We start from the raw sequence: 12,988 nt of genomic DNA, 5'->3' as shown, positions 1-12,988 counted from the left end.
TTCCATGGACTGAGCACGTGGCACGTCGCCTTTGCAACAGCTGCTGTAGAAATTAAGGATCAAAAAAGTGAATATTTTTGAAAATGGAGGCACTTCAGCAGTACATCTCGCAGCAGCAAGAATAAGCCCAGTGATGCTCTGTGGTGCGGTGTCACTGCGGGGCAGCTGGACGACGGCAGCTTTTTCAGTTTGGCTTGATGGCTTTTCATGCCTTTTGTGGTAGTGCCTGGGGCAAAACATTTCTGACTTGTAGGCTTCCCACTGGTGTGCTGAGCAAGTTGCCTGGAACTTTGAGAAGGGCAAGGGACTGCTGGCACTTCATTTTCTTTTAGCAATCGATACAGCAGAGATTATGCTAGTTTTACGGTAAGTGGCTTTCCAGTGGGTCAGGTTTAGAGGTAGCAGGCTGAAGTGCATAGCTGCTTCTGAAGAAAGCAGGAAAGAAAATCCGTGTGTTTTGGGTGGAGCTGTTAAGAAATGTGAAGCGCTGTTGCGCAGAGTAGACGCCTGTTCTGCGGAGTTTTCAACCACTCAGTCGTCAGTGGTTCAGGGTCCTGAGCACAGATCCTAGCAGAGAGATCTAAAAATTGCTGGTGGAACTGACCTCCATTAACTCGTCCTGTTCCTTTTGAACCTTGTTAAGCTTTTGCTGTGATGGGTGTCGTGCTTGCTTGAGTTCAGTGGAACCGTATGGTGAAAGCAAACATCCTTTTGTTCAGCTTAAACTGATGCTTGAGAATTTCATCTAGTGCTCCCTAGTTTTTATTTTGAGAAACAGCTTTCCCCTCATCTCCTCTACACCATCTGTGATTTTATAGACCTCTCTGTTTACCCCCCATCAATTTACTAAGAGTCCATTTAGGGAAATTATTCCATATTTCTGAGCATCCCCATTGCTTTCCTCTGACTCCTCCAGCTCAGTGATGTATGTGAGATGGCTGGGGTTGCAGAGTGGCGGAAAGAGCACCCTGGGTTTGTGTGGTAGAATAATGACTTCCGTTTTACTCTCTTCCCATTCTAAAAATGTCTGGAGTGTTTGCATTTGGAGTGAGGTTTAGCGTGGAGCTGGCGTTTTCACAGAATGTGCCACAGTGACCAATTCCAGTGGCTTTCCTAAATGCTAATAAGTCATTTAGAGTCATTTTTGTGTGTGTAGTAATTGTCCGCTGGCCTGATTTACAGAAAGTTTGGGATTCATCTGACTAAATGTGGCTGCCAGTGGTTTGGTTTTCTGTGCCTGAACTAGTTGTTTAGAAAATAGTTTGCTGTTTGAGCCTGGGGTGTAGGCAGCTTTGCTGGGAGGAGGCACGCGTCATCTGGGCTCCACTGACCAAGGAGGAAATGCAGAGAACGAGGTCGTACGTGGACACCTGAAGTTACGGGAGGCAAAACTCGCCTCACGAGTGACATTTCTGTGCTGCTTACGTCCTTTCCTGGTGACACCTTGTAGTCTCGGTGGAAACCCCAAGCTAGGCTCCATTTCTGTTGGAACCAAGCATGGACTTCATCAGTGCAGAAGCTGCTCAAGTGGCATCCTTCAGGCAGTTAGCCCTTCCCTTGGCTGGTGTCTCGCCTGCTGCTAGCTGTGTTTTGGGAACAGATGCTGCCTTGCTGGCTGCAGCCGAGCGGATTTTCCCCCCCAGAATGCTCATAGTTCATGGGAAACCGTTATTAACGCAGACCATTACCCAGGCTGTTCTGGATTTTGGGAGTTACATGCAGTAATCAACAATTCTTTAAAGGAATCACTATAGCTTGTAAAGCAGATCGGTCTTGGTGGGTATAGCGTTGCATGGATTTGCGCTTGCAGGAAGGCGTTGATGCATGTTTTGGAGGTCTTGGTTCTGTTCAAGAGTCTGTCCTTGGCTTCCTTGGTACCCTAGGACCTTACCTCTATAACAAGAAAACTGTTTGAAGGTGCCCGGCAGCATGTGTATGACTTGTTACAGTTTTTTGAAGAAGGTATTAGAAATTGTCCTTACAGGGCTTATACTTTTTGCTGAGTTATACCATATATAATATCAGATATATCAGCATTATTTATGAATTGAACAAAATCTCTCTGGGGACAGCGTGTGGAGGAAATGTAGAGCAACCATGAAAGCAAAGTAAATCAGAATCGAGTGAAATTGTCTCAGTCAAATCTGCTGATAATCCCTGTCTCTGCATTCCGAAGATTTTAAGCATGCATCGGTTCTGCTGTCACAGGTGCTGTTGTCCCAAGTGTATCTTAGCAGGGTGAAGGCACCTTGTAACCCTGTCCTGGCGTGGCAACTTCAGGGCAAGTGGGAGAGGTGTTTGTACCCTGCTCCTCTGGTTCACGAGCAGGGGATGGTTCGAGCGTTCTGTGGGGACTCGCTCCACTCGGCTTCCAAGCCTGTGTTTAAAGTCGGTTTTGCCAACCGCTTCCAAAGATGAAGACTGCTGAAATTTTGTCTTCATGCAGGCAAAAAGCTTTTCAGTTGCCGAGCATCATTTATTTTTCTTGGTCTGCTAAGTGCTTTAGCTGAAAATGAGCACCTGATGGGGCTTTCTGAATCCCTTGTAGGAGCGAGGATCGAATGCCATTCGCTTGCTCTCCACTGAGTGCGTTGGGTTTTTTGTCTTTGCATGCAAGATCTTACTGGATGGCTCAGATTTGGCTCAAACTTGGGAAATTATAAAATACTTCCTTGGCTTTGCTACACAGTGACCATCAAAAAGGAAACAAATAACGTGTGGTTGTAAAGCCGTGGACATGCAGACCGTGGTGGAAGCAGCAGCCTGCAGAACAGCCGTGTCTGTGCTTTCTGCGGGCGCTGCATGCCCCGCTCCAGGCTACCTACTGGCGTTTTTGGACACTCAGACCTTTCTCTGCTTGCTGTGTGCCACCAGCAGGCGAGTTTTGGCTACTTGTAAAGCAGCCTCTGCTCCCGCTGCGGTGTGAAACCTGGCATTGCTGTCGTCAGTGCGGGAACTGGCTGCTTTTCCCCATGAAGGCTCCCAGTGTGCTTCCAAGGCTTTGCCCCTCTGAGCTGCCCGAGACGCGGGCAGGGATCTGTACGCAGGGGGGTTAGCGCGGCGTGTCCCCGACAGCCGTTGCGTGGAGCTGGTGGCCCGGGTGTGCGCTGGGTTCAGCCTGCTGGGCTTCCTTGTGCCGTCGGAGGCTGAAAACAGACCTGAAGTGAGCACCTGGGTTCCTTACCAGTTCTGGTGCTTCCTCATCGTCCGTCGCCCAAAGCAGGAGTGTGATCTGTCTTGTTTTGGTTTGGCCTGGAGAAATGCTGAGTGCCCACCCAGACTGCTCTGTCGCTCCCCTCCTCAGCTGGGCAGGGGAGAGGGACGTGATGAAAGGCTCGAGGGTCGAGATGAGGACGGGGAGAGATCGCACACCGTGTACCATCATGGACAAAACAGACTGAACCTGGGGAGAAAAGGGAGTTTAACTCATCACCCATCAAATCAGAGGAGGATGGTGAAAAGTACAACCAGATCTTAAAATACCTTCCCCTCACCCCTCCCTTCTTCCTGGGCTCAGCTTCACTCCCGTTTCTCTCCCTCCTCCCCCCGAGCGGCACAGGGGGATGGGGAATGGGGGTTATGGTCAGTGCATCACACGCTGGCTCTGCCGCTCCTTCCTCCTCAGGGGGAAGACTCCTCACACTCTGTCCTGGCTCCAGCGAGAGGTCCCTCTCACGGGAGACAGTTCTCCACAAACTTCTCCAGCGTGAGTCCTTCCGACGGGCTGCAGCTCCTCCCCATGGGCTGCAGCTCTTCACACACTGCCCTAGCGTGGGTCCTTCCCACAGGGTGCAGTCCTTCAGGAACAGGCTGCTCCAGCGTGGGTCCCCACGGGGTCACAGCTTCCTTCAGGCATCCCTCTACTCCTGGCATGGGGTCCCTTCCATGGGCTACAGGTGGAGATCTGCTCCACCGTGGACCTCCATGGGCTGCAGGGGGACAGCCTTCCTCACCATGGTCTTCATCACCAGCTGCAAGGGAAGGGTCTCTGCTCCTGCATCTCAAGCACCTCCTCCCCCTCCTTCTTCACTGACCTGGGTGTCCGCAGAGTTGTTTCTCTCACACAGTCTCACTCCTCTCTCTCGACTGCCATTTTACCGCAGGTTTTTTCCCCTTCTTAAATATGTTACCACAGAGGTGCCACCACCATCGCTGATCAGCTTGGCCTTGGCCAGCGGCGGGTCCGTCTTGGAGCCGGCTGGCACTGGCTTTGTCAGACGTGGGGAAGCTTCTCGCAGCTTCTCACAGAAGCCACCCCTGTAGACCCCCGCTTCCACAGCCTTGCCACGCAAACCCATAACGCTGTCCAAACACAAAAAGTCAGCAGATACAATGGCACTCGGGGAAAAAGACACAAATGCGGCAGAGACACATCATCTTCATCAGAGGTGGATGCAGTTTAAGTAGATTTTGATCCTTTGTCAAAGGAATGCAAAGCACTTGTGAAATGAATTCTGGCTGCTCTGTGGGGATAGTTTTTAGATTTTGGTTTGGTTTTTTGATAATGATGAACAGAGTTTTGTGTCACGAAGCTGAAATATAGAACTTCACTCTCTCAGTGAGCCATCCGCTGAACCTGTGTACAGCCGACGAGGAGGATCCTTGGCCAGCCAGGGCTCTGCTCAGCCCGCGGGCTCCCCGTGTGCTGGGTTGGAACAGGGGCTGATAACCCCAACACCTCCTTCCATCAGCCAGCGGTTACCGGTGTCTGAACGCTGCCTGGTGAAGTTCAAATAGCATTGAAATGGCATTTGCGAGATCAGCTAACAAAACTTGATTTTATTGGCAGCTGGCGTTTTCCGTTCGTTGCTCCATTATCTATAAACCCCGTTACTGCTCAGGCCACCCTGGAAGTGGTGGGCGCGCTGTCGGTTTGCCCGCGGAGGCTGCCAGACGCGGTGCTGCCCGTTCAGACGACCTCGCTGCCGGTGGGAGAACACGGACTGACGGCAGCCTCTGCTCCTGCAGCGTGGGCTGTGGGACCGTCGGGCCTGTCTGCACAGTGGCAGAGAAGTCACCGTACCCGCAGGATTTCTGAAGACGGGCTCTTCCCCAAGAAGTCATCTCTAATTCAGCTTTTGGGAGTGGGGGTTTGCTCATGCTTGTAGATTTCATGAGGATTCAGCTATTTCTAATGATGGATTTAGCAGGAAAGCTAAGACAGGTAAGCTGTGAGTATGGGTGGGTCTTCTGTGCACCATCATTTTTGGACCCCCTTGGTGGCGTTACTCCGCCTTCTGAAATCTGATTGCAGTCTTGTGTGGTTGATGTTGACTACTTACAGATTACTGACAGATTTAATCCTATTAATTTTATTTTAAGTGATATTTCTACGTGACCATTTTCCAGTTTTCACTTCTAGTTAGCTGGAACTTCCCAGGACTGTTCCTCTCTTGTTTTTTCCTTTCTTGACGCTGACTCCGTTGTGTGGACAGGGTCGCAAGCTTCTGATCATTGGAACCACCAGTCGCAAAGACGTCCTGCAGGAAATGGAAATGCTGAATGCCTTCAGCACTACGATTCACGTGCCCAACATTGCAACAGGGGAGCAGCTCATGGAGGCTTTGGAGGTGAGAAGAAGTTCCAGGATGATAAACAGGCTCAAAGTTGGCTGGAAAGGAGTGATTTTGCAGTAGCACTGCATTTGGGAATGCTGTCCCACCAAAGATGATGTCATAACGTAACAGTTCTAAGGCTCCTCTGAATTACTTTTTCATACGATAAATTAAGGCAAAATGAGAGAACGGTAGGTCTAGGGAAAAAGTTTATGGAGTGGATTGAAAGGTTCTGAGGGCATGGAAGTGAGTAATGAACATAATTGGGACACTTCAACTGAGTGTGCCTGGAGGATGCCAAGCTCTCACGGATTGGAACAACGTCAGGTGAAGGTGTTTGGTGCTGAAGAGATTACAGGTCCCTCATAAATTCATGCCATTTATGGCTTCTTATTCTATGCCATAGTGGAAATTGTACTGAATATTGAAGGCTGTTAAAATAAACTTAGCGGGCAAATCTTTTGTGCAAACTTGCAAAATTGTCACAATGATAACATCGCCAAAGCCTGGAAGACACAGACTCTGGCAGCAGTTTTGAAAACTTCCTGTGGCTCGAGCCACGGTGTTCCTTCTAGACTGTGATGTGGAGAAAACCGAGAAGGGACCATAAAAGAGAATCACTGACTGTTTGGTTAGAGATCTTGTGGAAAGAACCGTTACAGAATAAAAGAATCGAAGTGTTTTGCCTTGTCTAGGCATATCGCAACAAATTTTCCTTCCAAGTTAGAAAATGCTCTGTAGCTTCTCATTCCCTTTTCCCTGAGTTAGGTAGCGTTCTTCCCACTGACAGTCTCCTGTTGTTGATTTTTTTTTTTTTTTCCTTTTTTTTTTCCTTTTCTTCCTCCTAGCTCCTGGGTAACTTCAAAGACAAGGAACGCAGCACTATTGCACAGAACGTCAAAGGGAAGCCTGTCTGGATTGGCATCAAGAAGCTGCTGATGCTGATAGAAATGTCGTTACAAGTAAGAATGTTTCTGGTCCAGGAAGGGCTGGGTTAAACAGAGCGGTCGTTAGAGCTTCCCACTTCTCTGCAGACTCCTGCTTCAGCTGGTGGTAGGAGCCTGTGAATCAGCTGAACGGAGGAAAGAGCTACAGTGACATTTTCTGAGCAAAGAAACCACCAGGCCTTGGTCCAGGAAGAGATCTTTAAAAACCACAGTGCCTATAGGCTGTTTAGAGCTGCACTTCAGAGAAGAGCATCTGGCAACTGGAGGGGTTGGATTAACTTGCCTTTCATGAAATGTCTTCTCTACACCCAGCATGTTAAGATTGCAGATAGCAATCACTTAGGATTTTTTTTTTTTAAGAAGAAGGTGCCTGTGCAGGTGTATGTGTGCTCTTTCCCTGAAGAAGATAAATCTGTCAGGCTGTTCAGCTGCTCTTCTCTTTATTTTCCACTTTCAGCACTTTAAAGAAAATAATTGCAGAGGGTAGAAATATGTAGCTCTTAACCCTCCCCCGCACCCATCATCTATGCCTGCAAGCCAGCCGTCAAGCTTCTGCTCGACAGCGTATGCACGCTAAAAATGAGAGGGTGCAGCGTGCAGCCCTAATCCTCCGCCGCTGACATTTCAGCGCCCTTCTGAGTCCTCCCCCCCTCCACACACTCTCTTTTCACATCAAATGGATTTAGTGCAGCTGAGTGAACTGTCCTTAGATCTTCCTAGGAGAGGCTGAGCATAAGCTAAGAGGCATGTAGTTTAGCAGCATATAAGTCATGTATCCCTCTGTTCACTGTTCACGATTCTGTTAAAACTTGCACAGCGCTAAGGATGTGCTCTGACTGGATGTCACCTCAGGGAATAAAGTCATTTATCTAGATTACTTTTTCCTCTTCTTCCTTGGCTTTTAATTCCATACCTACAGGCAAGTCAGTAAGTCATTGCTCACATGTATTAAATGTATTTAAGGGGCGCAGGCCTGCAGGGGCTGCCTGGCTCGGTTGCAGTCCGTTTCGCTTAGCCCTGGCAATGGATTCCTGCTGCTGACCCAGGACGCTTGCTCTCGCTGCTTAGACCTGAAGTGTTGGTTCTTTTCAAACCTGAAGGTGAAGGTCACGTAAATTACGGGCAGTTCTGAATCCAGAGCATGGGTGGAAATGCTCACCCCAGCCTTGTTCACAGCATCGCCCCGTGGCTGCGCACCTATGGTGCTGTGACAGGGAGTCTTCACGCTGCCCTAGGCTGTGCTGACAGGTAAACTGGTCTTGTGCATTTGTGGTTTTTTTAACCAAACCACCGTTTTGTACATGAGTCCATGACCAACCAGGCTGGGAGAACACAGGCAGAGCTGTGACTCTGTGCCATTTCTGGCAATCTGAATGAGGATAAAATGAAGGGCTGCCATAGCCACTATAGGTGATTGATAATCCACCTGTGCAACTGTACCTGGATGGCTGGTAGCAAGGTGACTTATGTTATTACATTCAGTTCAGGTAATTGTGTAATGGCATAGGTAATAGCATATGGGAGCTAAGTATGAAGAAGTTCTATTCCAAAAGGTCTGAGGTGTCTACATGTCTCCATCTGATGAACTGCTATAAATACAGGAAAGCAGTACAGGCTCTCACCAAATAGGGGAACACTCATATCTGAATGCAGTGAAAAACCACAGTGATGTCTAATTTGGGTAGCTTTTACAGGAAGGCAGAATTTCACCGAACGAGAAGTCCAGGACTAGTTCCTCTTTTCACTGAGCTGGACCACAGCTTTTTAGAAAGAGGTTTGAATCTGAAATCCCTTAAAAAAATCCAAGCGATGGATGAAATTTCTCAAAATTTGACTGATTAGATCCCATGGTGAATGAATCTTTGCAAAAAAATATGCACCTAGTTTCTTTCTCTGCAGTCACTGAATCCGAGTTTTTTGTTTTATTAGATCAGTAAACCAAATATACGCTATATGTAGGCATTCTGAAGCTGTACAAGTGACTCAGTTTGTTTCAGACTAAAGTCTTACTGTGCCAGTCTTTCAATATCAGAATCCTTTCTTGGAGTACCGTGAACCCCTGCATTGCTCTGCTGTCTTGGGTTGCTTTGTCACCTTGCTTGCGAGCCTTGTAAGCCCACACTTTTTTGCAGCTGAATTTCCCTCAGATGGAATCACAGAATGGTTTGGGTTGGAAGGGACCTGACAGATCTTGTAGTTCCACCCCCCCGCCACGGGCAGGGACCTTCCACTGCGCCAGGTTACTCAAAGCCCCGTCCAACCTGGCCTTGAACCCTTCCAGGGAGGGGGCAGCCACAACATCCAGCAGTGTTTATTGCTATTCCTGGCCGCCTTTAATGTCAAACTACTCGTGTTTAGTGTCACATACCTTGGTCATCTTGTATACACTGAGTGTCCTGGAATGACACTTGTTCAGCAGAAGTCTGGGTACACTCATGATCTGCCACGTGAATCCGGAAAAGTTTAGTTTTGAAGTGTCCTTGGCTGCAGTAGCTGGACCACCTTGCAGCGCTGTCGGGTGCCACGCTCGCTTCGCCCTGCCCTGAGGCTGCAGCCCTGCCCTGGGGCGCTGCGGGATGCCCAGCCGCCTGCTTCATAGCTGCGGGGCTGGGCTGTTCTGCTGGTTCTGTCTGCCTGTCTGCTTGTGCTTGGACCTTGCTGGCAGCACTCCAGAACCCGAGGTCTCTCTCCTGCTTGCAGTAGGAACCTGAATGAGCCAGGCAGCTTTCCAGAAAGTCCCTTTTTGCACCTCCAGTATTTCCTGATTTGGTAACTTCTGCATAGCATAAATAAAACTTAAGTTAATCTTAGCTGCTTGTCTGTGATATATTTGAACTTATATGGGAAGTTATTTTGAAAGGTCATCGTATAATATTGCCTATATTATTTTAAACTGAACACTGTATCTGGACATACTAGGAGTGTGTATCTTATGATGGCTTTACAGGAGTACTGTGCTACCCGTGGGCATGTACAGCTTGGAGGAGTATCTCCTCTTCTCTGGACGGAAGGCTGATGAAGTCTCTTCAGCTGCCTTTTCTTCTAAGGGCTCCCGGGCATGTCCAGAGGACATGGCCTCACCTAGAACACCTCTCTGAGCTGTGTCACAGAGTCAGTCTCTGCGCTCTTCTAGAAAGTCTTTCATGCAGTTTGGCAGCAGCATTTCTCCTTTTGCAAGGCACTAGAGGGTCTGTTCCTGAACCTGCTGCTTCTTTGCGCTCTGTTGACGCCAACTTCTGCTCCTTCCAGGGCAGATCAACCTTTGGTTCCGTGTCTGCATTTTTTAATAAGCTATTTGATGAAGTTTGCCTCTTTGTTGCCTTTCAGCTTCCTGCTTTAGTCTTTGGGCCAGATGTTGTGTCTACAGATAGATGTTGTTTCTCCCAAAGTGTCTGTAGAAGCTGTGTCTTACCATGGCCACTTTCTTGTGTCCGAGTGAAATGGGGTAGGGAGGCAGCATCTTTGATGTGGCACACAGAACACTGGCATTGGCAAGTTTGCATTTCAGCTGGTGGCATTAGTACAAACTTTCTAGGAATGAAAAGAAGAGATTTGTTTGTATCTACCCATCTCAGATCATGTTGGGGTTTTTTAACAGAACTATCTGTTTGGTCCTTTGTTCTTATTTCCTGATGGTGATGACTTTTCCATGGTTTCCTAAGGTTTCACCAAGGTCCTGGCAACAGGACTATCTTATTTGCGGTAGATAAGACTCTTGATCGCTGTGCCAGTCAATGAGATAAGTGGTCTTGGAGTAAGCCAGGCCCTTTGACTGTTCTGTGTGACGTTGTCTTTCTGTTGGTGTTGGGCTTTCTGTTGACAGCCAGAAGTCCTGCCTTGCTCCGTCTCAGTGTTGATGGTTCCTTGGGTCAGTCTGAGGTGTGAAACATTGTCTCTTTCCTGAATAAATTGCCTGGTTTGGTGGCCTCTGGAAAAAGTGTCTTGACTCTTCACCCACTGCATAAGCAATAGACTGTTGGTATTGACATGCCTGACAGCATAAACATTTGCTGTTCTTGTATGGATTTTGCCTTTGGCCCTCAGCAGTGATTCTGCACAGAGTTAGAGTACTCAAGTAGTGAGTTGCTGTTCCTCCAACCACCAAGGTGCCTTTCACTGGTTTGCCTGATTTGCAGAATGCTGAGGATCTTGGAATCACAGAATCATTCTTGTTGGAAAGGACCTCAGGATGTCATCTAGTCCAATTCAGACCTTCAGAAAGCATATGTGTGGATGATAACCAGGCCTTTCCAGCTCCTACAGCAATGGATGAAGTTTGGGTTTTGGACTGTTGCCAGCCAGATCCACTGCTTGGCAGTCCATTTGTCCAGCTCTTCCAGCTTTCTCATGGATAATCTGTCTGTGAGTTTGAACCATAGATGAGAAGTCAAATCTGAGGACTTGGTGGACTTGAGTAACTTGAGTTACTTGAGTAAATCCTCTGAAGAAGTCCTTTCAGAAGTAGACATCTTTACTGCCAGTATCTACAAAAATGCCGTGTGTCTTGTCTGACACACCCTTCCCTCCCCAGTCCCGAGTCTTCTCCACTCCAGACTAAACAATCTGACCTCTTACAGCCTTTCTTTGTATGACAGATGCTTGAGACCTTTAGTCACCCTTGTGACCCTTTGCTGGACTCTCTCTGGTATGTCACTGTCTCTCTTGTACTGGGGAGCCCTGAACTGGACACTGTTTTCCAGCTGTGGTGTCACTGAGAAGAGGGGAAGATCTCCCTCGCTCTGGTAGCAATGTTCCTCCTAACGAAGCCCAGGATGCTGTTGGCCATCTTTGTTGCAAGGGCCTGTTGCTGATTCGTGTTCAGCTTGTCCTCCAGGACCCTCAAGTCCTTTCCTGCAAAGTCACAGTCCAGGCAGTTGTCCCCCAGCCTGTACTGGTGCATGCGGTTATTCCTGCCTAGGTGGAAGACTTTGCATTTCTTTTTGCTGAACTGCGTGAGATTTGTGTCAGTCTGTATCTCCACCCAGCTGAGGTCCCTCTGAATGACAGCACCATCATCAAGTGCATGAACCAAACCTCCCAATTCTGTGTCATCTGCAGACTTGCTGAGGGTACGCTCTGTCCCCGGGTCCTGTTTGTTAATCAAGAGGTTGAACAATGTTGGCTTGCATACGGCCTGGCATATACGGCTGGGACTGGCCTCAGCTGGGCTTCGTGCCACTGATCACAACTTCTGGAGCCCAGCAGTTTAACCAGTTCTTGGTCACAGAATCACAGAATAGTAGGGGTTGGAAGGGACCTCTGTGGGTCATCCAGTCCAACCCTCCTGCCGAAGCAGGGTCACCTACAGCAAACTGCACAGGACCTTGTCCAGGCGGGTCTTGAATATCTCCAGAGAAGGAGACTCCACAGCCTCCCTGGGCAGCCTGGGCCAGGGCTCCGTCACCCTCAGAGGGAAGAAGTTCTTCCTCATGTTCAGACGGAACTTCCTGTGCCTCAGTTTGTGCCCGTTGCCCCTTGTCCTGTCGCTGGGCACCACTGAAAAGAGCTTGGCCCCATCCTCCTGACACCCACTCTTCAGATATTTGTAAGCATTTATTAGGTCCCCTCGCAGCCTTCTCTTCTTCAGGCTGAACAAGCCCAGCTCCCTCAGCCTCTCCTTGTAGGGGAGATGTTCCAGTCCATTGTGTTGTCCCAGTTATTGAGTCTGCAGTCAGCAGTAAATGACGCTTTGTTTGTGTGACCGCCTGGAGTTGTGGTCACGCCTTTGTCAAGACCTAGCCGTTCTGGAAACATCCAGAAATATAGGAAGAGAGGTGGTTGAGTTTGTCGTAGGACTGTGGGGTAAGTGAGGTCAGAATGCACCTCAAGAGGTCATCTAGTCCAACCTCGTGCTTAAACAGGATCAGCCACGTGGTCAGACCAGAGCCCTTTGGATGGGGAAGATCCGAGACCCTTTGCTGGGCGAGTCACATGCTCTGTCTTACGGTGTGGGTCACACCTGGGGGTTCCCCCAGAGAAAGGGGACTTCCAAGCAATTGGAGTTCAGTGTGTGTGGCCCATGTGCACCTACTCCTATCCCAGTTGTCTTCAGCCTTTCTGATATAATCATAGAATATTTAGGTGGGAAAAGACCTTTAAGATCACCAAGTCCAGCCATAAACCTAACGCAGCCAAGTCTACCCCTAAACCATGTTCCGAAGTGCCACACCTACACGTAGAAATGGGAGAACTGAAATCGTGACAGATGAGCTTTTCCCTTGTAGCCAGGTGTTGAGTGGGAGCGATTGTGGGGCAGATTTAGGTTAGAGGGATGCTGCAGACACCATCCTTCTGGCCTCCAGTTGTGTGGCAGAGCAGTCCCTCTTGCAGTATCTGTGTATTCTACATTTCAAACGCTGCCTTCGGTGGTGGGGGAGCCTTTCTTTTCAGCTGGGATCCTGAACATTGCCAGTATTCCTTCACATGGTAAAACCCCACTTAATAGCTCAGTGATCCTCAGTCAGTTCCCTTAAATCATCTTGTTTC

General features: G+C 48.7%; 1 protein-coding gene across 2 annotated transcripts in view; it reads left to right on the top strand.

Annotated features, from left to right (window-relative positions):
- The window catches only part of NSF (N-ethylmaleimide sensitive factor, vesicle fusing ATPase), an 86,681-nt gene that overhangs the window by 70,060 nt on the left and 3,633 nt on the right, over positions 1–12,988 (top strand). For both annotated transcript variants that reach the window (XM_075443850.1, XM_075443851.1), the window contains exons 18-19: positions 5,436–5,570; positions 6,404–6,517. In XM_075443850.1, coding sequence (XP_075299965.1) covers positions 5,436–5,570; positions 6,404–6,517 — 249 coding nt within the window. The remainder of the gene's footprint in view (positions 1–5,435; positions 5,571–6,403; positions 6,518–12,988) is intronic.

The sequence above is a fragment of the Opisthocomus hoazin genome, chromosome 26, assembly GCF_030867145.1.
Source record: "Opisthocomus hoazin isolate bOpiHoa1 chromosome 26, bOpiHoa1.hap1, whole genome shotgun sequence".
In the NCBI taxonomy this organism is placed as follows: Eukaryota; Metazoa; Chordata; class Aves; order Opisthocomiformes; family Opisthocomidae; genus Opisthocomus; species Opisthocomus hoazin.
The sequence above is the reverse complement of the archived record's forward strand: the minus strand, read 5'-3'. Positions and strand labels throughout refer to the sequence as shown.